Source organism: Nipponia nippon, unplaced genomic scaffold, assembly GCF_047370975.1.
Source record: "Nipponia nippon isolate SJK-2023a ecotype South Korea unplaced genomic scaffold, ASM4737097v1 scaffold_11, whole genome shotgun sequence".
Taxonomy (NCBI): Eukaryota; Metazoa; Chordata; class Aves; order Pelecaniformes; family Threskiornithidae; genus Nipponia; species Nipponia nippon.
Genome location: NW_028262302.1, coordinates 23,531,571 through 23,558,326, shown reverse-complemented (window position 1 = coordinate 23,558,326; position 26,756 = coordinate 23,531,571). Strand labels below are relative to the sequence as shown.

At 45.2% G+C, this 26,756-nt stretch overlaps 1 protein-coding gene across 7 annotated transcripts; it reads left to right on the top strand.

Moving 5' to 3' along the window:
* The first annotated feature begins 62 nt into the window (after positions 1 to 62).
* On the top strand, positions 63 to 26,637 carry ZBTB1 (zinc finger and BTB domain containing 1). Of its 7 annotated transcripts, none has more exons than XM_087747922.1 (3): positions 653 to 832; positions 10,588 to 12,327; positions 23,448 to 26,637. In XM_087747922.1, exons 2-3 carry the CDS (start codon positions 10,608 to 10,610, stop codon positions 23,456 to 23,458), a joined length of 1,731 nt encoding a protein of 576 aa, XP_087604048.1. In that variant the 5' UTR covers positions 653 to 832; positions 10,588 to 10,607; the 3' UTR covers positions 23,459 to 26,637. The 7 variants fall into 7 exon arrangements, with proteins under 7 accessions (XP_087604045.1, XP_087604048.1, XP_087604047.1 ...); XM_087747921.1 differs by having other exon boundaries at positions 10,588 to 12,499; positions 23,448 to 26,634; XM_087747919.1 differs by lacking the exons at positions 653 to 832; positions 23,448 to 26,637 and adding an exon at positions 63 to 182 and having other exon boundaries at positions 10,588 to 13,097.
* The last annotated feature ends 119 nt before the right edge of the window (positions 26,638 to 26,756 follow it).

Here is a 26,756-nt window from a genome sequence, read left to right as displayed (position 1 = left end):
CCCTGCATCACCGCAACACTCCAAGGGGGAAGGCGGTGATACAACGTGTGAAATTGCAGCAAAAAGGAAATACTTTCTCATGCAACTTGCAGTTGTTTTTCTTGCAGCTCGCAATTAAACTGTCACGCGCAGGAGGCCGAAGGGCTGCGGGTACAAAACTCAGGCGCGGGACGTCCGCAGGGGTAACCGAGACTTCCCCGTTACCGCCGGCCACGGCTGGTGTGCGGCGAAAGGCGAGCACCCCCCGTTCCGCGGGGCGAGAGCTGCCCCCGGGGGAAGGGGAGCGCTGCCATCCGGCTGCGCGGGGCCCGGCGGAGGAGCGGGAGGGGAGGGGGCGGCCCGGCAGCGAGGGTCCCGCCCGGGCGCCCGCCGGCGGAGGAGGCCCCGCTCCGGGTCCCCCTCTGCGCTCCGGGGGTGGGGGTGGGGGGGGCGCTTCGCCGGGGCGGGGAGGGGGGGGTGGGCAGCGGAGGGGCCGGGCTTGCGGCTGATGGGGAGGGGGCGCCGGCAGCGCCAGCCCGGGCCGCGCCGCGCCGGCCCCGCCGCCTCCCCGGCGGCATGGGAGGAGAGGGGAGCGCGGCAGGGAGCCGCCCGCCGGGCCCCGGCATTGGCGGCGGCGCAGCAGCGCTGGCAGGGGCGGGGCCGGGAGCCGCCGGCCGCCGAGGGGAGGGGTCCGGCTCCGTGCGGTCGCGGCGGAGCCGGCGCTGCGGCAGCAGCAGGCGCGGCGGGGCGGAAGTCCTTTGTTGCAGCCGCGGCGGCAGCGGCAGCAGCAGCAGCGGCGGGAGCGGCGCGGGAAGCTCCCCCTCGGCGGCCGCCGCCTCTCCCCGCGCCGCGGGTAAGCGGGGCTGCGCGCCCCTCCGCGCCCTCCCCGGGGGCCGCCGCCGGGGAGCCGCCGCGGGGGGGGGGGGGGCGAGGCGGGAGGCGGTGCGCGGCGCGGCGGCCGCAGCTCCGCCGGCGGCGGGAGGTGGGAAGTGCCGAGCGGCGCCGGCCGCGGCATGGCCCGGCGCGGCGCGGTGCGGCCCGCCATAGTGGCGCGGGGGCGGGGGGGGGCAGCGGCGCTGCCAGGTAGGGGCTCTCGAGCCGCCGCCGGTCCCTGGCGAGCGGCCGCCGCGGTGACCTTGCGCCCGGCGGCCTGGCGCGGCGCGGCGCCGCCCGGGCTGACGCGGGGGCCGAGCGGCGCGGTTCGGGCGGGGGGCGGCGCGGGGGCCGCTCCACCTGCGGGGCGGGCGGGGGCGGCGGGCGGCGGCGGGGCCGCGCGGAAGCGGGCGGGGGCGGCGGGGGGATGCTGCGCCGCGCGGCGGGGCGCCGGCGCCGAGGAACGAGAAGCGGCCTAGGGAGGTGCAGGGGCGCGCGGCGGGGACGGGCAGCGCGCTGCCCTGCGCGCCCTGGGGCTCGCAGTCACGGTAGACATCTCGAGTGCCGCTATCGCCGCCTGGCCCCGGCCCCCGCCGGCGGATCCCAGCGCTGCGTCCTCTTTCTTTTTTTTTTCTTTCAAAAGAAAAAAAAACAAAACAAAAAAAAAAACCCCAAAAAAACCCCAACCTGAAAACTTCGAGCGAGTTGCAGTAGTTGAGCGAAAAACTGAGCTGCAGCCTGGAGGGAATGCTCCACCCTGCCAGGCAGGAGACTTGGGTTTCACTCGGGGCTGGCAGTGGACAGGATCGCCTCGGAGGCGGCTGGAAAGGAAGGGGAATAGTTTTGTCACATAAAAACAAGCCCTGTGTTGCTCTGGGAGTGGTGTCGAAAGTCTCGTTCCTCAAAGGACTCCCCGGATAGAAAGGTAGTAAAAAGAGTAGAGGAAAGGGGACTGAAAACGCTGTGGGTTTGGGGCTGGGGTTGTATTCCTTTTTTTTTTTTTTTTTCCCCAGGGTTTTTTGTAACTCAGATTCTCAAGTTTGGCCTGTTTGTCGGCTGATAGTCGAGTGCGGGTTCCTCTTGACACGTAGGCATTGGTAAACGGATAGCATAGGTTGGATGCTGTTTAATATTTGGATATTTACTGCCAGATTATGTCATTTGCTTGCATTATTTCCCTTGCACTAGAGTATCGCAAGGTACAGCACATACTGCAGAACTATCCAGGGCTGCAACAGTGGTGTTCCTTAGGCATTTAATTACATTAAACAAACATTCCTTTAATTAAAGGTGTTTGTTTAACGTTCCTCATTACAGCTCTTGGAAAAACCCACACAGCAGCCGGGAGCAGGGGGGATGCGGGCTTCTCATTTTTACCGAATTACAACTTAAGCTTTCATGGCGGGCGGGGGAGAGGCGTTGAGACCATATGGCCGTGGGGAAAACCGGCCAAACGCGAACGGTTGCAGCGCTGGCAGAGATTTTCCTAGGCAGCAGCATAGCAAGTTGACAGGGCTGCGGAGAGATTTTTGGATGACTGGCCAGAAAACCTGAGGAGTAACAAGTCATATTAGTTGCGCTCTGCTGCTGTTGGAGGTAGCAGGGAGCCAGCAGGCACCGGGGGGGGGTTCAGTGGGTGAGGGGTGGCTGCAGGAGGATGCAGGTAGCGAAGACATGGGTTGGTGCTGCGTAGGAAGCTCGGAGAAGCAATAGAAGCCCCTTCTTCCCGCTAGCCAGAAAGTCTTGCGTGGAATAAGATCACAGGCTTAACAGTTGCTTCGGCTCTGCTTGCACAAGTCTTTTCTTCATGCCATGTTGTCACTGGCACAGGAATTTGCAGCAGTTATGTTGAGAGTGCTCGTATCAACCAGTGATTTGGGTTTTTAGATGCTTTCTTACTTGAGTGGGTGAGGTTAACTGCTTCTTTCACAGATTTCCATTGCTGCTGACAGTGGAGAGCCCTGTAAGTCCGGGAGGGACAAAGCCGTAGGAGTTACCTATCTGCTGTATGGAACCAAAATAGCTGCTCAGAATTGAGATAATGAAAGTTTCCTGGTAAAAATCCCGGTGTCCTTTCTCTTAGTTGTTACAGCTGGAGCTCTCACTGGAGTCCTTCCGGCCCTCGCGCACAGAGCGTGAGAAGCCCCATGTGCGTTTTTCAGTTTGACCGGTGGTTGCCCAGCGGTTGGGTTATCCTGCCCTGCCCCTGCTTGGGCACGGCAGACACCGGCACCCAAAGAGGTCTGCTGCAGACACAGCCTGTGGGCCCAACAGCTGACATAATTTGCATGAAGACCATTTATATCCTCAAATTTGTCTGGTAATTTTTACTTTGTTGGGCCATTGCAAAAGTCTCTAGAATTAGCTGGCTGTTTCCTTTTTTCCCATATTAAACCTGTTTCATTGGATGGAGACCTTAACAGCTTTATTTTTATTTTATGTGCTGCAAATAAAATGTGAAACATTTAAGACCAGAGTCAGCGAAATCTGTAGTCTGACCTGTGTGTCACAAGTTACTGTGCCTCATTCATGTGCATCCAGCAAGCTGTTAGCCAGAGTACGACTTGTATGTAGCCAAGGATGCTTTCCTGGAAGGCACGCGGATCTTCATTTGAGGGTCTCAAGAGATGGCTAAACCACCAAGATGCCTCTTGAAGTTGAAAGTTAGGGTAACTCGGAGAGCCTAGATAAAAAGGCTCCTCTTTCTGCTACAAGGCATAAATGGGGTGTCATAATTTTTCCCCACTAGTTGTTTCTTTTAAACATATCATTACCACGTTGCCTAACAACTTTTTACAACTGTAGAGGTGTCAGATAAAAGATAACTGTGACTTTCTAGAGTAATCATTTGTGGCTAGCAAGTTACTTTAAAAGACTGCATAAGCTCTCTCTAGTACTTTTATTCCGTAGATCTGATCTGAAGTTGTTTGAAGTTGAGATGGGGCTTTAGTGCAAACTCCGTGTTCTTAATTGATTCACTCATGCTTTTCTGACACCTTATTCCTTGTCTTTCGAGGAGTGTTCTTAGCCAAGAACATCTTAAGTAATTCTCAGTTAGCAGCCGAGAATCATAACTTGCTAAATTTTGACGGCTGTTTCTCATTTGCGGACATGGATGCTGAATCAGCGGAGAACTGCCTGCTGAGGAGGGATCGAGTGGCTCCGACAGCTCGTGGCTGGGGGCTCTGGAGCATCGTACCTCTTCTCCCTGGTTCAGATCTAGCCCAGGTGTCAGCTAAAGCTTGTTTCTGTGTGTTGGCCACAAGTCTGTTTAAAATGAGTTGATTCAGCCATCAGGATGTGTCTGAAGATGAGTATCTACATCATTGGAAATGGCTTCACAACTAGCCCGCCTGAAGGCAGCTGATTGGAAGGGCTATGGGAGGAGGATAAATTATACCTTCAGTCCTTCGTAGCCCGAATAATGGAGCTTAATTAGATTTTCCCTGGCAGTACATGGAATTCTCATAATTGTTTTAATTCACGATCAAGGCTACGCTTGCGATGCGAACTGCATCTTATCCATACCTGCTGTTGAGGTGGACGGTGGTCACCTGGCCCCAAGTTCTTTGCCATTTTTGCAAAGTTTGTGTAAACTGAGGCACTCTCTGGGACTCTATAGTACCAGAGCGATCTCGGCGGCTTCCTCTTGAGTATGTCTGGATAAAAGCTGTAGCCTGTCAACAGCTCCATGGGCAATGGACTAGCTGAACACCTAAGCTTCTCAGGCATCACGCGGAGAATTTAGACATGTCGTGTAGGATTTTCTCCTGAGCATCTAGATGCGGTCATTTAGGAATCCAGATTCTTCGGTGGATCTGACCCACAGAGGCAAAATAACTCTTTAGGGAGGAGAGTTCTTGGGAACCCGCGCCAGGGTGGGATATGGTGTCAGGCTGCGAGGGGGAATTGGCTTTCTGCTGCCCACGCGCTTGTTTCTTTGGATAACTGGGCGTTGTTTTCTTGAGGTTTTCCAGTCTCGTTTTCTATTAGCACCAAATTCTCCACTCATTTATTATACTTTTGTCCAGCCTGCTCTTGGTTTCCAAAGAAAAGCAGCCAGTAACTCAGCATGTAAGCGTTCCGTTTTTGCCTGCTCAGCAGTGGAAATGCTGGGTTTTGAAAACCACCTACTAATTTTAGGAGCCGAAAGGCTCCTAAATTCTGAACCTTGTGGTACATCTTTTTTAAAGACAGAGAAGTTAGCAAAAGAACTTTTCCAGTTCTTTGCTTGAGGACTCTTTTTTACTTCTTTAGTTTTAAAACATCTCGGAAAATTTTAAACTTGAGGAAATGACAGAAGGCATGGAGCTATGGTAAATGCCTGTTCTTTCTTGTTAGCAGACTTCTAAACAACATGTTTGGTTAGTGTAATAGTGCAACCTTGTTCAGGGTAACATCAGAATAGTAATGGTATCTGTGTGGTGACTCAAAAGGAAAGAAAAAATCTGGTGGCAGACAAACAGCTTGAAACGAAGCGTGGCAGTGTAAAAACAAAACATTTACTAGGAAAATAAAATGCATACGGAGACCTGGAGTTTGCAAATGGGAGTGAAATTACCTGACTCAAGTATCTTCACTTTTCATTCTCATATCAGATGCTTTTCTAGCATATTTCTTCAGAGCACCTCTGCATCGTTCGCTATTGCTTACGGTGTGGCCCGTTGCCGTGTTTACTGCACAAATCGATCATTGCTGAAGATGGGGTTACCTGCGTTCCTCCTGGACTTCCCTGTGATGTTTGTGACTACAGTATTTGGGTGCTTCACAAAGGCAGCCTGCTAGTCCCTCAGGCAAGTGGCTGGCATTTCTCCTCTTTTTGAAACAGAAAAGAGTCAGAGAGGATCAGAAATACTTAAAAATTTTGGATTGACAAACTTGCCTCTGTGGAGCTTTAATTTTCCAAGGTACTTGGTGATTAATACATACAGAGGATAGCTTTCATTGGCCTCAGTTGCTGCCGATGGTGTTTCCCTGTGTGAAGAAATTGGACATCCAAAAAATGCAAGCCAGACTTACCAAAAAAAAAAAAAAAAAAAAAGGTTGACATGACCTGTCCTGGCACTGGCGGCAATGGGATGCTGTTCTCCAAGGCGGTGTTCGTCGCTGTGAGAGTCTCCTTTTTGTCCCCTGGTCTCATTCACTTCACATCCTCCAAATGCTGTGCCGACTGAGCGGGGATCTTGTGCTGTTGCTGCTCAGATCCATCCCTGGACAGATCCAGATGCACTGAGTAAGGAAGGGAGCCTTTGGTAAGAGGAGAGCTTGGGAGACTGTGCTACAATATATACATAAATGGCAGCTGAATTAATCCTGCATAAATTACGGCATTTCTTGTGTATACACTTAACTTTGAAACCTTGGGTTTTCTGTAAAAAGGACCTGTTTTTATTCCAATGCCTGCTTTTTTTCCAAAGCAACCTTCAAAAATAGTTTGCAGCGTTGAACCACCCACATGGGTGATAAATGCAGATCTCTGCCATTTTAGCAATTAAAGTAACAAAATAATGGTAAATGATCATTTTCTGAGAGCTTGCTCTTGGTGGGAAGTAGTTTGTCAGCAAGCCTGTGGTATTTGCTGATGGCAAAGGGATGGCAGAATTGGGAATTTGGGGTTCAGTTCCAGTTCTGATAGGGTGAATGCTATAATTGTTTTCCACCCATGCCCCAGCAAAAGCATGTCTATTTTTTTTTACCCCTTCTGCCCTAGCCCCTGCAACTTGGCTCTTCCCAGCCCCTTGCCCAAGCACCTACCCCCCATCATTTAGACCTTCATTGCACCCATTTTTAATTCCCACTGCTGCTTCCTAATCCCAGTCCCCCCCTCTTGGCTCAGCACTCCACTCCCAGCCTGCCTCTCCCTGCCCTCCCGATTTCCAGAAGCTTCCCCTCCCTTACAGTTCCCAATCTCCCTGAGTTTTCTCTAAGTCTGCTCCTGGGTCTGGCTCTCATCAGCCAGAACCAGGCGTGTTTTCCACCCAGCTGCCAGGAGGGATGCTAAAACCCAGCAGCGAGTCATGGTGCGGAGCAATCTCCAGCAAGCCCCGCTGCCGGTTCGTGACCTTGTAGAGGTGGCACATAGAATCACAGAATGGTTTGGGCTGGAAGGGACCTTTAGTGGTCACCTGGTCCAACCCCCCTGCAATGGGCAGGGACACCTTCAACTCGATCAGGTTGCTCAGAGCCCCGTCCAGCCTGACTTTGGACGTTTCCAGGGATGGGGCATCTACCACCTCTCTGGGCAACCTGTGCCAGTGCTTCACCACCCTCATCGTAAAAAAGTTTCTTCCTTATAGCTAGCCTGAATCTACCCTCTTGTAGTTCAAAACCGTGGCAGAGCTCTGTGTGAAAGGGGGGTTTCACCCTGGGTGGGATGGCGCAGGCAGGCCCCTATGTACAAAGGAGCTGCTTGCAGCGAGGCTGTAATCTGAGATTCTAGTAACTAACAAAAGTCTTAAGTGTGAACAAACTGATAATTTTTATCTTCTCCTCCTCAAGCTTATAGCTTGGCCAAATTCAGGCAGATTTTTATATTGTCACAACATACCCAAGACATAGCACTTTCTCCCATATGAAATCTCCCTTGAAAGATTTTGGAAGAGAAACTTTTTTTTATTTTTAAAAGAAAAAGTAATAATCTACATATATGAAAGCTTTTTCTTGGCCTCATTTTGGCTGAAATTTTCTGTGGAGGGGAAAAAAAAAAATCAGTTCGAAGCAGACAATTCAGAAGGAAAGTTTTGCCTTTGCTGATTGAAATACGTCAAAGTTTTAAATAGCCCAACACAGGCTCTCATAGTGGGAAGTGTTGGCAGCTGTAAATATATAGTTACATGCAGCAGGTTAATACAGCATCCAGAGGGACGATGCCAGTACTTTCATTGACATAAATAACTTCAAACGCTCTCTATTTTAGTACCTATGTGTAGTACTACCGCGACAGAGGCCGGGTACATATCTGAGCACCTTGTCATCCTGGCCAAGTGACCTCATGCTTAGGCTGTTTTTTCCCGGAGTGGTGGTAGGAGGTAGGCATTGCCAGTGTGTCGTTGTGTATCAGGACAGTGCTGAAAGCTCTGCAAGAGTTCCCCTGTCAAAAGGGGAAATAAATTTCACCTTTTTCAAAGAAGAAGGAAACTTAGAAACAATGAGTTTGTGTGCTGTCACTCCAGCGGCTGCCAGAGCGTTCCCACCACGTGGAAATGCCCCGGTCTGCGGTGTGTGCAGATAGTTTGTGACCTTCTTTTTCAGTACAGGCTTGCTGCTTGTACTGCTCTTCTGCTGTTGGAAGATAGGATGGAGTACTTTTAGTGTACAAAAAAAATTTTAAATGAAAAAAATTAAAACTTGCCACTTTATGAGGATGAGATTAAAACCCGCTGTCCTCAGCCTTTTCTTGTCGTGATGGCAGTTCACACCAAGAGGCCAGTGGTGCCTTAGACTGCATCTGCTCACTTTCTTGTTGGTTTTCACTCTTACAACGTGGAAGTTGAAGTCAATTCTTTGTCGTTATGCAGCTGCTGTTCTTAATACTTGATGTAGTATACTGCATTATATTTTAAGTATCTAATGAATTACCTCAAATCCAAAACACATTAGCACTTGGAAGAAGATGAAGTGCCCTTTTATTATTACTGGATGTTGAGAACTTTGCTATTTTTCAGAGAAACAACTGAACTCACCCAGTGAATTAGACAATAATCAGTCTTCTGTAGAAAAGACATGAAGTTGTTTCAGAGATTGTCCTACTTTCAAAGCCACCCTTTTGCAAATTAGTAAGAAAGCCATTAAATTAATTTCGTGCAATGAGTTGTATTTCTGCAGTGGACATCACTGGGCCACACTGGTCAGAGAATTATTATGGCAGGGTGCTCGCCTTGAGTTTTGGGTTTGGGGGATTGGGTTGAGAGGAGAGGAGCAGCTGCCATTCAGATGCTCATCATCAGTGTAGTTCAACCCAAATCTCAAGGTTCCTGTTGCCAGACAAGGTCTTGTGCTGGTGGTGATCCGTAAGTACTGCTACATGAATGGGCAGTAAGGGAATATTGCTGGGCACAGTGAGCGTGTTCTCGTCTTGAGAGCTTGAACGCGTTTCTTCCATGGCAGTGCTTCGTGGAATGAAGAAGAACGGTGACTTAACGTTAGGTTTGCTACTTAACAAGCCAGGCAACGCCTACGACTTGCAACTTCAGAGCTAATTGTGGAATTTGATTCCTCCACCCATTTCCCAGCCTTTAGGAGATGTAAGCTGTCAGGGGAATAAGAAGAAATAGGGAGCGTTTTTGTGTGTATTTTTTAAAATTTTGGACAGTTGAAAGAATGGTTGCAAGTCAATCCGTGCATTTCATTGAGTCATAAAATGCCATTTAATATATGTTGTTTGCTACTTTATTTGTACAACTCTCTTGCAGTTACTTGCATTGTTTGCAATAACCTTTCAAGATGTTCAGAATGCTCGTTATTGCTTTAGGTTTTTCATTTCAGTTAGGGCGTTCTTTATACCTTCGTTTGGTTTCTCACCCCCCTCCCTGTGCAGTTAGTACAGATTATGTACATCAGTGAAGGTTTTCCAAAGTGAGTAGTGACTAGCTGTTGGATCTGGCCATACTTGGTTAGGTTTATCTTCTGTAAATCAAATGCACACCTTCTGTCTATGATAAGTTTTTCTGGATGTTTTTGTTGATATAAACCATTATGTTTTCTTCCTCTTTTCTCTTGAGGACAAATTAGTCCTTTCACTTACAGCAACTTTCAGCACTCGCAGACCTTTCCCTCTAGTCTTTATCGAGGCTTCATTTCGCTGTGGCTCCACCTCTGCCTTGCTGTCCTTCACGGTTCTCCAGTGCTGAATTTTTCTTTGTCCAGTGTCCCGTCCACGTGTTTTGGTTGTGCTACAGCGCTCTGACCGAGTGGTTCTGAGAGCAGCTGGAGGCACGGCGTGCACCACTTCCTGCTCGCTGCAGTCCGCGCGGCTGTCGCGCAGCTAGCCTGCTCACCGCCCGCGGCGGCCTTCTGCGCGGGACGTGCCACCGCGGCCGGGATGCCCTCTGCTTCCCAGAACGCGTCTGAGTTTGCAGTTCCTGGTTTGCAAGGCGCCGTGCAGAGAAGATTGGGACTGTGCCTGAGCTGCCCTGCGGAGCAAAACGTGTGTGGATGTAGCTTGTGTGGATGCTCCACTGATGTATCTTCTTAGTTTCTTTTAATGGGGAGGGAAAGACCAGTTTGAGCCTGGTCTGGTTTCCAGTATGTGTTGCATCATATGCCCGTTGGACTGACAGGTGAAAAAGGCAAGTTGAGACTGAAGAGTGGTTTCTTACAGTCAGCTTACCTTGTATAGGTGTTGTCCTGGGGCCATCTTACAGAAGTCTACCCTGTGAAGTTTTTGAAGATCTGCATTCAGAATTCGTATCTGAAAATCTTGGCTGTAGGACTTTGAGATATATTTGCTAATTTATATTCTAGCAGCGTTGCTCTGATTGACATGTGTGGTGGTTATGTTTATTAGTTTACTAGTCTTGTAAGTCTAGTGGTGAGAACGTGGAATTATGGATGTTTTCGCTGGCATCAATACTTGTAGTAGTTACCAGTAAAGATATCCAGACGGGAAGCTGTACCGCAAACGGTGTGAGAGTAGGACAATCTAGAGAAGAAAAAGATGGCAGTTCCTCCCTACATTTAAGTACGTTTTGCTTTTTTTGTGCTCACGATTTAACAGATGTCTTCTTCTTTATGCAGGGCTGTAATTGAAGTACAAGATGGCAAGAACCAGCCACAGCAACTATGTCCTTCAGCAGCTAAACAACCAAAGAGAGTGGGGCTTTCTGTGCGACTGCTGTATCGCTATCGATGATATTTATTTTCAAGCACATAAAGCAGTTCTTGCTGCGTGCAGCTCCTATTTTAGGATGTTTTTTATGAACCATCAACACACTACAGCCCAGCTGAATCTAAGCAACATGAAGATTAGCGCTGAATGCTTTGATCTTATTTTACAGTTCATGTATTTAGGAAAAATTATGACAGCCCCTGCCAATTTTGAGCAATTTAAAGTGGCCATGAACTATTTACAGCTATATAATGTACCTGAATGTCTAGAAGATATACAGGATACAGACTCATCTAGTTTAAAATGTTCGTCTTCTGCCTCTAGCACCCAGAATAGTAAAATGATATTTGGCGTGAGAATGTACGAAGACACGCTCGCTAGAAATGGCAGCGAAGCAAACAGGTGGGGCATGGAGCCGCCAAGTTCAACAGTAAATACATCCCATAACAAAGAGCCTGATGAAGAAGCTTTGCAGCTAAGTAGCTTCCCCGAACAACTGTTTGACGTCTGCAAAAAAAGCACCACGTCCAAGTTCTCTCACACAAAAGAGCGCGTGTCCCACTCGCGCCGTTTTGGAAGGAGCTTCACCTGCGACAGCTGCGGGTTCAGTTTTAGCTGCGAAAAGCTACTGGATGAGCACGTGTTAACGTGCACTAACAGGCATTCTTACCAAAGTGCCCGGTACTACAGTGCCGAAAAAATAGACTTTAACGAAAAGGACTCTACTTCTAAAATAATCTCCACGCAAACAGAAAAATACAAGGGGGACTCGAGCCAAGCTGCAGACGATTCTTCGTCTCCCGTGTCCAACATCACAAGCAGAAAAAGCAGCACGGTTGCCTCCGAGACATCAGGTGAAGAAGGAAGTAGAGCCTCTGAGAGGAAGAGGATTATCATCAAGATGGAACCAGAGGACAATCCTGTAGATGAGCTGAAGGATTTTAATATTATTAAGGTGACAGATAAAGACTGCAACGAGTCTTCTGACAACGATGACCTAGATGATGAACAGGAAGAGCCGCTTTACAGATACTATGTTGAGGAAGAGATCAGAGAGAAGAGAAATGCTCGGAAGACTTTAAAACCCCGTTTATCCATGGATGAGGATGAACGAAAGTGCTTGAAGAGTCCGCGGCACCTTAGCAGGAAGGCTCCTTCAGTGCAGGAAGATGTGGAGAACGCTCCCTGTGAACTTTGTGGGCTAACCATCACCGAGGAAGATTTGTCCTCTCATTATTTATCCAAACACATAGAAAATATATGTGCTTGTGGCAAGTGTGGTCAAATACTGGTCAAAGGCAAGCAGTTACAGGACCATGCGCAGACATGTGGAGAACCCCAGGATCTGACCATGAACGGTATCAGAAATTCTGAGGAGAAAATGGACTTAGAAGAAAACCCCGAGGAGCAGTCAGAAATAAGGGACATGATGTTTGCAGAGATGCTAGAGGACTTCAGGGACAGTCATTTCCAAATGAACAGCCTTCAAAAAAAACAGTTATACAAGCATTCTGCCTGTCCTTTCCGATGCCCTAATTGCGGTCAGCGTTTTGAAACTGAAAACCTAGTGGTTGAACATATGTCAAACTGCCTGGAGCAAGATCTGTTCAAGAACTCCATGATGGAAGAGAACGAGAGGGATCACAGACGTAAGCATTTCTGCAATCTTTGTGGGAAAGGATTTTATCAGCGTTGCCACTTGCGGGAACACTATACCGTTCATACCAAGGAAAAACAGTTTGTTTGTCAGACATGTGGGAAGCAGTTCTTAAGAGAGCGCCAGTTGCGGCTCCACAATGATATGCACAAAGGCATGGCCAGGTATGTCTGTTCCATTTGTGATCAAGGAAACTTCCGAAAACATGACCATGTACGGCATATGATATCTCACTTATCAGCTGGAGAGACTATATGCCAGGTCTGCTTTCAGATATTCCCAAATAATGAGCAACTGGAGCAGCACATGGATGTTCACCTGTATACATGTGGAGTATGTGGAGCAAAATTTAATTTGAGGAAAGATATGAGATCTCACTATAATGCCAAGCATTTGAAAAGAACATAAGCGTAAACATACTGTTAAAGCATTAAGTTGGCAGCAGAGAGAACACCAAAGCAAGGCATACAGTATAGTAGACAAAAATTGAAAAAAAAAAAAAAAAATTGAAAATAAGTCTCTTTTTTATTATTTTTTTTTAAGACCCTCCTAACCATAGGTGTCTATTTAGGCTCATTAAGTATATAGCTTTGAAAAGCATCATGTGTTTAATTATTACATTTTCACTGTTTCCTAATACCAGTTTCTGTTCTTAATTTTATTGTTTTACTAAGTAGATATACAAATCATTATTTTTAAACTGTAGATTAAAAGCACAATGTTACCCCTTCACTGACTGCTATTAAACAGTTCTCGGATCCATGTCCGTAAGATGAGTGCTTTAATATTTCCATGTGTTGTTTCTTCATGTGAAAATTTTAGATCACAGCGATTAACGTGCAAAAGCATAATTGTTCATAATCCCCAAATTAATTTTCAAAATGAAAAAAAAAAAAAAACAAAAAACAACCCAATGCCGAGAAATAATCCTTTGCTCTCTGACTCTGCTGTAAGGGCAGAGCTGGCTGTCCTGGTCCTCTGCTTCTTGGCTTTGTTGGAACGTGCATCCCAGGGGTGAGAGCACATAGGCTCAGTTAAACCTTGCAGACTTGGACTGGTGTGCGCAAGGGGAAAGGGAGTTAATGACTGTCGGGATAACCGAGGAGTTCCCAGCAGAGTGGTCATTTTCCAGACTTGAAATCCTAGCAGAACTGTACAACTGACGTTGGCCTTTCGTTTTCTGTCTGTCCCTACGTGGGTATATATAACCTGCTTGTTCTGATATACAAGGGAAGAGTGGCTGTGGTGGATTGCTAGGAATGCAGAATGGCGATGTGCATTGAAGACTGCATTTCTCAGCCTAGCTGTAAATGGTGCCTTGCTGCTTGGGTTGGAAAGTTAAAAGTGGGATGGGTGTGAAGATAGTCCCATCGCTTGGGCGGGGAGGGAAAGGGGGAGCGCGGCTCATGTGAACCTTAGTTTTTTTTGTTTCTTGTTTTCATAATGCTTTCTGAATGTTCTGTTTTTCAACAAGAATATAACAAGAAAAGACTGCAGAGTTTGCTTAATAAATGTAAAGACATTTTATGCCTTTTAAGATTCCTTTCTGATTCTAGTATAGCCCTAATCTGCGTAGCTTGTCTCTTAATTTAATTGAATTTAAAAATCCTACTAAGTACCAGCTGACATCAATTCGGTGAGGCAGTTTGGCCTTTCAGAGAACAACTGGCTTTGACTCTTACACACCAGCTGTCTAAACGTTCGTTAAGTACGTGATTTTTATGGGGGGAGGAAAGGATCCTAATATGTAACGGTGGAGAAAACTATTAAAAAATAAAAGCTAGCAGTACTTTCTCCCAGCAGATCTCGCTTTATCAAAGAGGGTAGTAATGCTGTTTCCCACTGAGCTGTGGAGGAAGGAAAGCAATTTAGATCAGCAATTAAGGCAGTTAGACTACATGATCGTTGTAGGTCCCTCCCAACTGAAATACTCTATTCTGTCACCTCGCGCACCAGTGGTGGGGTTGAGAATAGGAGCTAGGAGCTGAGGGTCTAGCCCAGGGCTTTCACGTGCTAGTCGCTGTTGGAGTTGAGTTTTGATCCCTTGTTTCTTGGAGATTACAAGGGGTATCAAGCTTTAATGTTAGACGATTAGAGAAATTAATACAGTTCAGAATCTCCACTATAGCTATTTAAATTAGTATGAGTTGCCTCACATTTATTTAGTTTTAGATGTGCATTAGAATTTCTCTTGGTTGGTAGACGTGTGTGTTTCTGCAGTGGTGGAGAAGGACCCCGCCACCAGACCTCCGGCCTGAGCCGGCGGCTGGCTCCCCAGGCACCGACTGCTTCAGGTGCAGTCCGGGCCTTCAGCATTTTCCCCTAACTGCTCAGTCCAGTGTTTTCTTGTATGATGCCGAAGCCAACCGAGTCCTGAATAACACTGGGGCCAAAAAGACCACGGACATGAATGCACTCCCGCATTTAAATTAATTCTGAGCTTCCCCCTTCTTCGGATTTATTCCACATTCCCCATCCCAATCCAGACTGAAGCTCAGTGTGTAAGTTCAAAGAATATGTGGGATGGGTATTTTAACACTTTTTAGCACTGGAATCAGTGCTAAGGTGATTATAAGACTCTTCAAGAGACAAAATATTGAACTATAATGATCGTCTTTGAGATGAAGTAGCTAGTCAGGTGCTGTAGTGGAAGAGTTGGGTTAATACACTGCACACAGCAATTCTCTGTCATGCAGGTTATCCCTTACAGAATCGGCTATGGCTGGACTGGGAAAAGCAGCCAAGGGAAATGAGGGACAACTGGAGGGCTCTGGGGGAGTTGGCAGAAGAGTCTTGTGGCGCTGGGGGAGTGGGAAGGCTGAGTGGGAAAGGAGGTCCTGAGTGGGAGGGAGTGGCGAAGGCTGGGGGGCAGGGTTAAAGCTGTGCAGTAGGAAGCAAATCCCAAAGGTGGCATGGAGGGGGAGGCTGGAGGAGTGGATAAAATGTCCCATAGACGCCTGTGAGACCCGAGTGAGAATGACTCGGCTTGGCTGGGAGAGCTGTCGGCCTGGGTGACGAGCTCACGGCAGCACAAACTCGGAGCGCGGATTGCGTACAGCCAGCCCCGGTGCTACAGTGGCACAGCAAAGCCTAGATTAAAGACCTTGCTGAGGAGGTGACCTCTGCGAACTAAGAGATAATTCCTGAACACAGCGAAGGGCTAAGGGTGATTTATGGAGACTCCTGCTCAGGGTCAGGAGCCCTTGTTTACAATGTATTGGTCTGAACTTGACCCAAAAACGTTTCACAAGAAAAGTTACTTCCTAGTGTAAGTAGACCTGCCAACTACAGAAGTTAAATGGAGGAACGGGGAATGATGGTATTTATGTGTACTATCTAATTTTATAAAACACCCTGGAATATCTTTGTTTTTCAATTATAAGCTGTGTTGTAGTAGCCTTTCAAAGGAAAGTTTGTTAAACCTTTCCAGCTGAACTTGAATTAATGTTTTTTCCTGTTCTTGTGAAACAAAACCCAGTGCCTTGGAGATCACGTCTATGAATGTCCAGACTAAGGCTTGACAAGAGCATGAATTGCACGGCAGGGGAGCTTAGGAGTGGATCTACTTGTATGTAGGCAGAGAAAACCAGAATGACTGAAGTAGCCTGAAAAGTGATCAAGGGGAGTATAGGGGAACAAATCAAAGGTACTAGGGCATAAACAAGACAGCCTGGCTTGCAAGTAGATGGGGAGAGTGTTTATGGTGCTGTGTAAAGGCATGCAGGGGAACAGCATGGGACTATTGAAGAAAAGGCCTGGAGTGACAGGAGGAATTTCGCTGCTGTCAACAGGGAGAAGGGGTGGGTGCTGAGGGCTGGGACTGGTCACTCCTGGGAACAGGGGTGTTCTCCCCAGAATGGGACAACATCCGCAAGAGAGTGAGATGATGGTGTTTCAGCACTCTTAGCGTGATAAAAATGACTTACTGTGGAGACAGAATGAAAGCAGACCCGAAAAAACAACAATTGCAGTTACGATATCCTAGAAGTCTTGCTGTTACTTGAAAGATAGTGAAGGGGAAGCAAAAATACTTCATTTAGAGTTCTGTTTCCTCTAACAAATTTGTACTTCTCAGTCATCATAACATAGTTCCTTTGCATCTCCTTATTGCACTACGTAGAGTGTAAAAGCACTTAAGGATCTTTGAGGATGGAGATGTAAGCGTATCACATTGCACAAGGCGTAGCCAGAAAGAAAAAGGCTTGCTGGATGCTCTGACTTATATTTTTAAGTGATTTGCTATTCTCATTTTCGGAGGACCTCTCTCTGTTCTGTTGTTGTCCTCATTTTGGCAGTGGTGTGCGCTGCGACCCTGAAAATAATTTGTAAGTAGCCAGTCTAGCTCTTAGCTTTCAGGATTTATTGAAAGTTTAAAAAAAGGAATTCATGAAGACCTGGAATGAGCTATAAAATATCACAGAAGCTGTCGAGCTTCTTTTTCCGTTTCAGAGGAGATGTTTCAAATGTTAATATATATATATGTATATACTTGTAAATGCTTATTGGCAACTTGTTAATTCAAAGAGTATTTACATTTGTGTATAACGATATTTGTAGCCAACAGGTCTGTGGAGATATCTTGATTTGAATAGATTAGAATATCACAGAATTCTAAGAATTTATGCTTTTATTAGGGGACTTCTCTATGTAATATTTTCAGTTAATGGAGAAAATACAATTCAGCATATTTTTTATTCAAAGCTGAAGACAGAAAATGTACTGCTCTGGAGAATATATTAAAAATACATTGTTATAAAAGTGAATACTTTGACTACACTATTGTATTTGAACACACTAGCGCTAAAACATCCAGAGTATCTTGGCTATCGGTGAGGACCGAAGTTTGCTCCTGAAGGCAGTGCCACCTTGAGCCCCAGCAGCCCCTTCCTCCTCCCCACCTAGTTTCAGCTCTCGTATCCCGTGTGTGCCACCCTCCCCGTTGTCAAAAGGCGCGTATTTGTGTAGCTTCACAATGAACTGAATCGAACAACGGGCTTTTTTTGGGGCTATTTTTTGGCTGGACCGGTTCCCTGCTGTATTTCCCTCTCCAGCTCTATGTCAGATCTTGGGCTAGGACAACAGAAGGGGTGGCACGGGGGAGAAACGAGTGGCTGGGAGGGGGCTCGTTTGCTTAAACCAGCTGTGCCAGAACTCGACGCACGGCCCAAGCTTAACTCGGTCTCTGTCTCCCCCAAGCATCCTCGTGGAAGCTGAACTCTTACATTCGTCTCCTATTTCCTGATAAGGAAAAAAGGCAGCCCAGCCTCTCACATACAAATGAGACATATCTATGCTATCTGCCCTCTTTATGAGAACTGGAAACCTTCCTGCGTTCAGCTCACCCCTCAGATATGCTCTGGAGCTTTCTTAGTCTTTCTTAAAACAGACTACGTAGCGCTCCACGCCACTGGGTTTGTGTGGCTGGCCTGGCCCGAGGCCGGGAATGAGCTGGGCCCCTTCTCCGGCCGAACACCAGGAGCGGCTCCCACCTTCCTCTGGCCTTGGTGCCCTCCAGCTGTGGGCCCAGCTGCGGCCGTGCTGCCCACGCTCGGCAGCTGGGCCCCCGCGCTCCTGCTGCCCTGTGCCCCTTGCCGCTCACAGCGTGCGCTTTTCTGGGTGTCGCCATAAGGGGAGACATCTCATTTTTGGTCTAATATTGAAAGCTCGGGGTAATTCCTTGAGTAAGTTAAGGAGATGCTGGCAGTATCTGTTACTATCCCCGTGTGCCTGCTTCTGACTATTAAGTGCCTCCTAATGTGAAAGGGTTAAAAACCAAATATTCTGACTTCCCCAATTCTCCGTTGGTTTGATGCTTGTCACAGACTTAAAGACCTACAAGATGAAGCATGACTAATCTGACTTTATAAAGTCTGCTGAAGGCTAGAAATTAGGAACATGTTTTTAAAAGCTGACATTTCTGTAGTTCTCGGCTATAAATCAGTTTTCTGTGTTTTCTTCCAACTTCCAAAAAACTCCTAAAATATTGCTGTGCAGTGTATTCTTGAGACGTGTTAGTAGGCTGAGATTTTGAAGGGGGAAGATGCCAAAAAACAGGGCATATTTTATAAATTAAGTGTCTTCTGCCACTTTTACAGTCACTTATACAATTCTGGAATGAATTGTGATTTTATTTTATTTTTTCATGCAGAAAGACAAATCTTAATTTGTTACAGGGCAACAGAGCTCATGACTCAGGAGTCAGTTCATCATGACTATAAATACTCGGCCCTGAAACAAACAGCCCATGTTCCTTTTCATATACTTGAATGACCAGTGCCAACTTTACAAGAGAAATGCTATTGGATCTTTCATTGGGTCATTTTTGCCCTCAAATGTCTTGTAGGGGTATTTTTTTTATTTAAGTCATAGGAAAACAATATTGTGCATCATGCTTTTAGACAAGCTGTTCTCAGTAATTTGTTGCACATTCCCTATATAAAAGTAGTTGAAAATATGTTTTTAAAGTTTCGTATTAATCTATTCAAGGGAACATAACAAAATTATGAGATATCAGCAGATAGTCCAAGGCCAGATTTTTTTTTTTGCGTAGCTAGCGTGGCACACCTCACCCCAAGAACACAGAATTTCAGAAGTGGTCAGTATCTTTGATTCTCTTGCAAGAAAACAAAAGGGTTTAATCCTTTCCTGTGCCTTCTGGCATACTAAAGCTATAGTAAATCTTCCTGCAGCTACAACCACAAAAACAATGCTGCATTTAGCATTTCCTATGGGAGAAAAAAAAAAAACCCTAGCCCTTTCAGAGCTGTTCAAGAACTTCCCTCTTTGACGAAGTCCTGATGCTGCTGTTGTTTTTACTCAAACTCAACTGTGATTCGCATCAATGAGATTTTGGGGTGTACTTTATTTTTGCTTGCAAATAAGAGATGATCTCAGATAAGCATGTCTTGTGGTTCTGTAGACATTCCAAGACTCCTGACAGGGAATGAGAACAGAGCATTCCTTAAAGGCCTCCAAATCCTGGAAGCTGTGCGGATTGTGGGAAATCCACGGGAAATCAGGACTGTCTGCAAATCCTTGGTTTCTCAAGCTGTCTGTCAGGCAAAGTGCCACCAGTGTCAGCAATCGCCAAGGTCTCTGCAGCAGCAGCGTTGCCAACGTGAAAGATGCAAAAATCAGTCTTTCCCCATCTCTTCTCTGCCATCCCCCCTGACGACATGGTTGCTATTTTAAAAATTCATCCTTTTGGCTCTTCTATTTGCCTTCTGTTTTTTTGGAAATGGGAAGATGTGCTTTCTTCCTGTTTTAAAGCAATGAGTAGGGCTAAGAACTTGCCTTTTTTAATAGTTCTCATATGTTCAATTGAACCTACACAACTCAGTAATACCTATTCTCTCCTTTTTTAGGTGACCATCCCACTACATTGGGCATGGTCACCAGCGGGACTTCTGCTTCTGACTCCCCAGAAAATGAATGGGAGAAATAATATAATGTCCTTCTCTCCATGGCAAAAGCCCCAAGACCATGAAAGTTTGTGGAAATGCAGATATGTTGGCTAAAAATAGAGTTTGCTGAATACCATAGATTACTTTTGGTTTTGGCAATAGATACACCAGACTTCTGGTATCAGTTACACTCCTTCCTTTTACACAAGTCATCATCAGAGCATGTATTCAGGAAGCTAAAGATGGTGCCTCTGTTTCTTCCCTGCCTGGGGGGTTCCTACTGGTACCTACTGGTAGAGAGTCCCAGCTACCAAACTACTGAGGTTCTGGTTTCTGGCCATTGGTTATTTAATTATTTATACAAAGCAGAAACATTTTAAGAGATGAAAACTAGAATATCCCTCCTTCAGGAAAAGGATAGATACAGTAGTATTGTAGAAGGAGGAAAAACAGGGCAGGATCCCTTGGAACTGATGAAGAAGTTGTCTTAGTATGTCCCACAGCCCAGGAGAGAGCTCGGATCTCCGAGCTGCATTGCTGTCAGGTAGATTAAATATGATTTGTGTACACTTACATATGCTGTAAAGGATGACACTGGCACAGTCTGCATGCCTGGAACTATGAGGATCAGCCCCACCTAGTCTGCTTTCAGACCGGGTTGTGTTTCACTCACATTTTACTGGCTGTTGCTAACATGGTCAGTTCTGCCAGAAAAGACAGAGGTCCTGATGAGCGGTAACTTAAAAACTGAAAAGTAAGTCAATTAAGACACAAGAAATCTTACAGTAATTGTTAGAGTTCTTTCAGCTTTTGTTTGCTGTGCAAAGAGTTAAATAGTTCAAAGGCAGTTTCCTTTGGAGAATGTTTATTTGATTGAGTTCAGTGTGGCTTAGACCCCAAATAGAAATACTAGCTTCAAACAGAGCACTACTATGAAAGTAGGAGTCGTCTGTGGCCTTCCAGACCTCACAAGCTATGTTGGTTTGTTACACAGAGTCAAAACAAAGATGTCCCTTAAAACACATGTACATTAATTCAGTGTATTTCACACACCACGATCTTTTATCTCAGATCTGCTTTTCTCCCCAGTCACTGGGGCTGTGCCAAAGTCACAGAGATCCTGGATGAGTGATAGATTTCTCAGTAAAAAGCATATATGGTAGACCATCCAAGCTACTTAGATCATTAGAGAACAGGCGTTGAGCGCTACTGCTCCTATTCACTAAGCTTGAAGTCCTACATCCTTAGGATTTTGGAACAGTGATTATCTTGATTCCCTTTACATTACAGAAAACAGCGTGAGGAAGAACCCAGTGGGTGCTTCTCTTTTAAATGGAGCCTGGAAGATCTTGTTAGCTGGGGGGTGTTGTTTTTTTGTTTTTTCAGGTCCTTAGCTGGCTGAATCTTCAGACTTCTAATAAATGCGCTAAGCATTAAAAAACCATTATTAATACATGATGAGATACGCCAAGTTCAACCACTTAATGTAACAGTCAAACCCATGCAGATGCTATTAGTACAGGAACCTGATATCATGCCAAATCTGGAGAGTTATCTTTGATCTCTCTCCAGATCCTCCTTTTATTTGTAAACATCCAGCTAATCACAGACTTCCTCTGACTTTTATGAAGTGGAAGAAACTGCATCCTTTGCAATGTCTCTGAAGTGCTTTAACTTTGCAGATGTTCACGGATTTGTGTGATGGGGAGGGATGAGCTCCATCTGGTGGCTAACTGGAAACATGCATATTTCTATTTCAAAAGCTCTAACGTTTCTACAGTTGAGCAGAGTTTACTGTGTGAAGAGTGAAGCAGATCCTCTTGCAGCTGTGCATTCCTAAAACGACTTCTGTTTTTAGTGTAGCTAGAGGATTTTGGAGTCTGGGAGGAGGGCACAACATTTTACCTCTAATCTAGCATACTGGGGGCTGAAAGCTATTACGAATGCCAGCAGTTCTCTGGTGTTCACAGTTCTGTATGTACACTGCACCACCACAGTTGGCACCGATTAACAGTATTTTTGCAGTCTCATCAGAAAAATGTAATTTAATATTCACAGGCAACCCACCTTCCCACACTCAGAGGTGGTCCCAACACAGCATAGTCGGTGTATTTGAGGGCGGTGGTGTAAAGAAGCTCAGTCGTGCTGCGTGAGCCGTGTATGATCTGCAAATAAGAGAGATCTTTGACTGTAAAATGCAGGCTGGCATCTTAATAAACATCAATGTTAAACACTGATGTTGCCTGGGGAAAAATAATGTTCACATGCATACTGTAGTTAGAATACCTTTTTTTCTCCTTTGTTAGCTTACGAACAAAAAAAAGGCATTTCCTAACCTTTGAGCTAGTCAAGTAAGGGCTACTTTGAGATAACAGCATCAGTCCAATGAATCCCCCACCAAGATTCGAAGAATGTATTAGGTAGACACGTGGACCTGCTGCCAGAACCAGCAGTACTTTGAAGCTAGCAGTTTGCCTGCTTCCCCATGTTCACATCGCCCTCCTGGCATGAAACAAAAGCCATTTGTCCCAGGTTGCTTTTTTGCCCACCACCAAGTATGTGGCATGGCACAGAGGGCAGATATAATAGACAGACAGTTCTGGGCCTGGCATATGCTGGGTGGGTCCGGCCACACGGCACACGGGGCATCCTATAATGCACGCTGAAGTGTGGAGCACCACTCTCAAGGCTTTCCTCTCAAGGGTGTGCCAGGAAATTCAGCCCTGAGCTGGCCTTGAGGATGCTCTAGCAGGTAAGTAATGCAGACAGCTGATAAACGTGGCTTCACGTGCAGCCTTCAAGCCTTTCCTGCTCTGCAGCGTAGACACAACCAGGCCTGCCACAGCGTGCATAGAAACATCAAGTGTAAATCAGCCAGAAGTCGGACAATTGTATACTTTGTACAATGTGATTTACATATCCAGAGAAAGAAGTCAGTGTACCCAGAAAAACAACCCTGAGGATTGTCTTTAAAAGTTACATCCGCGTGTTTCCAATTTCTTGACTGTTCATACTGAATACAAAGCTGCTCGTATTTGTCGTAAATTAGTTTGGTCGAAAGAGACTTACAGGAATTGTAAATATTTATATCATTTATCTACATTTAACCTAAAATAAGAATTTGGGGAGGGGGGGTAAGTAAATGTATAACAGTTACCTCTGAGTTAGGCAAAGGAAAAAAAAAACCACAAACAAACCAAACAGAGGCAAATACGAAGCCCTAAGAAGTATTCCAGGGTGGGGGTGTTCCAAGCTATGGGAAGTCCAGATTGAGGGGAAATAATACTGGTGCAATTTTTTGAGCATCCACTAAGCCAAGCCATAAACCACTGCTGGAAAGTAACGCGTACAGTATCAAAAATAACTTCTGGGAGGCTTGGGAAGTGAAGTTTTTCTTTAGCAAATCTTTAGCTGTTTTGAAAAGGCAAAGGAGAAAGAAACCAACAAAAGTTTCTGAATCAAGATCAAAACATTGTTTAGGGTTAAGTTGTGTTTTGGTGGGGTAGGGGCTGAAGGAGATGAACCATACGGCTTTTAAACAGAGCTCCTGACTGTGCTGGGTGCTCTGAATAAGGCTGAAGGACGGGTATTTAGAGCAAAACCACACCGTAGTGAGGTGGGAGGGACCACATCATGTTAGCAAATACAGTACTGGCGTGTGGGCTTCTGACTTTTAATATTTTTCTTGCATTTCTTTTCTGCATGGCAGTAGTGAAATAGGGACTTCTAAGCTTCTGAACAACTGAGAGAACCAGGTTTGAAGAAGACATGAGGAAGAACTGGTCGGCAAAAGATTTCATAAAAACTCAGAACCACGTGTGCCAGGTCTGAATTGGCACCACCTTTGCTTTTTTGACATACTGCAGCAGTCGCAAAAGGTACCAAAGCAGTCAAATTAGAACATGCAGTAAAAATTGTTTTGGACTCTTCTTGTATTATAAAACTTACTTCCTTGTGACTACTACTTACTCCTGTTAAAGACAAATTTGAAGTCTCCTTTCGTGGAGCAGACAGCCAAAAGAGGCAGATGCCAGGTGTTAAGGGCTGCACTGAAATGAGTTTGCAGAATTTGCTGTTCGTGTGCTGGAGTGCTCCTTTTCTGAAATGAGGCTTCTTAGAGTGTCTGTCAAAAACTGTTTAGATTTTTTAGTTCAAACATTAGAAGTGTATACTCGTGAACTAAAACTTATGTATTTTCAGACAGTTACAATGCTAAACTATCAAGTGTTAAAAAAGAGGAAAAAAAAATTAATCTGGAATACAAGGTGAAAAAAAAATCTTAAAAACTGAGGACAGAGGGTCCCTGAGGAAGGACAGGATGGTGAGAAAGATCCCGCTGACCCGATTCCCCCTGCTGCCATGATCATCATTTGCAAGCTGAAGAGGACCTTCCATGGAGCACAGTGCTTGTATGTGGAGAGTAAAGAAATGGTGCTCTGGTCTTATCACAAGAACGGTGAAAAATTTTTACCAACAAGGAGCTGAGTAAATGTGAAATAATCTTCACAGGGCACAGGGTGCACCTTGTTCTGGATCTAAGCCTTGCAAAAGCTGGCTTGAAGAGGAGAATCAGGCATTCATGTTCAGATTTGAGCATTTTAGGAATCCTAATGTTTCCAGCTAAAATAATGGGGGGGAAAAAACCCAAAAAACCAACAAGGCAGTAAATGTTTCAAATTAGGGCCAGCATGGATTAAAAAAACATTAATTTCTCTCGCTTCCCCCAGACAACAGTGGATCAGATTGAGACATGTAAGCAGACTAAACGTGCTGATCTATATTCTGCTGTAGTTACGCATCTTACTAATTCTGCTCATGACTATAAAAGGATGTTTCATTGTGCAGTATAACTGTTATCTCAAGAAGAGTCTGTCTATAATTTTATTTATAATTGGCATCATTTTCATTACTGTTGTTATGAAGTGTGTAAAATATTGTCTGTATTGCAGCTTGTATAGGGCATGTGTCTGTGCTTGCTTTACTCTTTTTGAGTTTATAAAGTTGCTATACAAATGCAAGAAAAGATGTTCAGATATCTTTGAATGTGGTTGCTTAATCTAATTACATAGCCCCAAACATTTCAGCCTATAGATGTTGAAGGTATCGGCTCTATTAACACATAACACCTTAAACATTAATATAGGCATTTTAAAAGCCTTCAGTGCAATACCAGAATGCCAACACTTCTGTCCCAGTGGCTGTGCTGCAGCAAATGGGAAGATGGTGAATATCTGGGCAAAGCCAGATACCACTGGGGACTCCCCAGGGAGAAGGCACAATATAGCTGGGAAATCTAACAGAAAATGGGATGTCATTTCCATAGAGAATAGGAAGGACCTTCACGGTAGGACCACCACGATGCAGAGGAGAGAAGGGAAATATGTTTATAGCATCACCTAGAGACAGGCCTTCAACAGTATACTAAGCGTAGGACATGTAGAACAGGCTGTGACTGTTCTGTAACTTAGCAATTACTTGTAGTCTATGTAGAGTATCAGTGAAGCCATTCCAGGTTAGTTTTCATCATCTTTAAAGCTTATTCTGTGCTTTGATACAGTATCTTTAATAAAATATTCTTACAAATCTGCTTATTATTCTCATTTAATTCCATCTTATACGTGAGTTAATAACAGTCCCAGCAACAGGGTGAAGTTCCAGTTCCCACCTGCTTCATCTGCTCCTGTGTTTTTCCCATTCACCTGCTAAGAATGACAAGAGGGAAAACTGAGCTGAGTAAAAATCAAATAATCATAGGAATGAGAAAAATAAGAGAAGTGTATAGCACTGCCATAGTTCAATTATAAAAATTCTTCACACTCTGCATTCAAGTGAATCTGAGAGATTAATCGAATTATATTGATCTCTGAGTATCAAGTATTGGTCTTTGCCTGTGTTTACAGTACACCATTTCCCTTGTTTAAGACTTACCATCATTTTCCAGCTTTACAGGTACTGCCAATAATTACAGCATGTTGTTTAACCCCATTCACAGCAGTTCTAGGCAAAATTCTCTGTTTTCATTTATTCACCCCCTGGACCATATAGAGTATCCTTTTAATATCTTCAGACAAGACCAAGCAGAGTTCGACTTCAAGTATACTAGAAGATAAGATTAGAATTCAAAATAATCCTGGCAAGGTGCAGACATGAGCTGAAAACACGAGATGTTATTTAATAGGAACAAGCGCAAGCTGGAATCATTAGCTGGGCGAGTAAAGGAACAGCTGCTTAATTTCCATTGAAAAGAATCGATGTGTTATTTTGGATCAAATTCTGAAAATGAGTCTGCAACATCATGCTGTTGCAAATAAAGGTAAAAACTGAAATGTCTAAACTGGAGTATAGTCTGCTCCTTCAGAACTGCTAAGGCGTGAGCTAGGAACATCTCCAGTTTTGATCATGGCACTTGAAAAATAAGATACAAGTTGCATGCAGAGAATCCAGGAGAAAGCAATGAGAATGTCTAGAAGCCAAGAAAACTTCTCCTTTGAGCACAGATTGAATGATTTTAGGTCATCTTACAGAAGAGATGGAAGAGGGGAAACATGATGATCTTCATATATATAAAAGCTGGTTGGAAAGAAAAATGGAGTAACGTTTTCTCATATCCACAATCGATAGGAATAGAAATAATTGCTGTAAATTGCAAGAAAGGAGATTTTGGTTAGACACAAAATGAGGCTGAATGACCTATTCAGGTCCTTTTCTGATCTGATTCTATGATTACTTGGAAACTATCTATCTGCTTTAAAGTCCCTGTTTTATTACTGTCAGTAGAGCTGGCACTGGCTGCAAGAAAAGGAGCTGCAGTTATTAGGAAAGTAAAGAATCGACTGCCTAAAATGCACAGCGCACCAGTTTATCTAGTTAGCACTAGTGATACTAACCTCAGCTTTTAATCATGCCTCAGCAAACTGTCAGAAGTCTATGTAAATAAATGCGCTTTAAAACCACTTAATTATAAAGTAATTATTCCTTGAAACATCAAGCATTAGTTTAATCAGTGTTGACAACTTCC

Coding starts and splice junctions, on each gene's coding strand:
- ZBTB1 (XM_087747919.1), top strand. CDS start 10,608: ATGGCAAGAACCAGCCACAGCAACTATGTCCTTCAGCAGCTAAACAAC.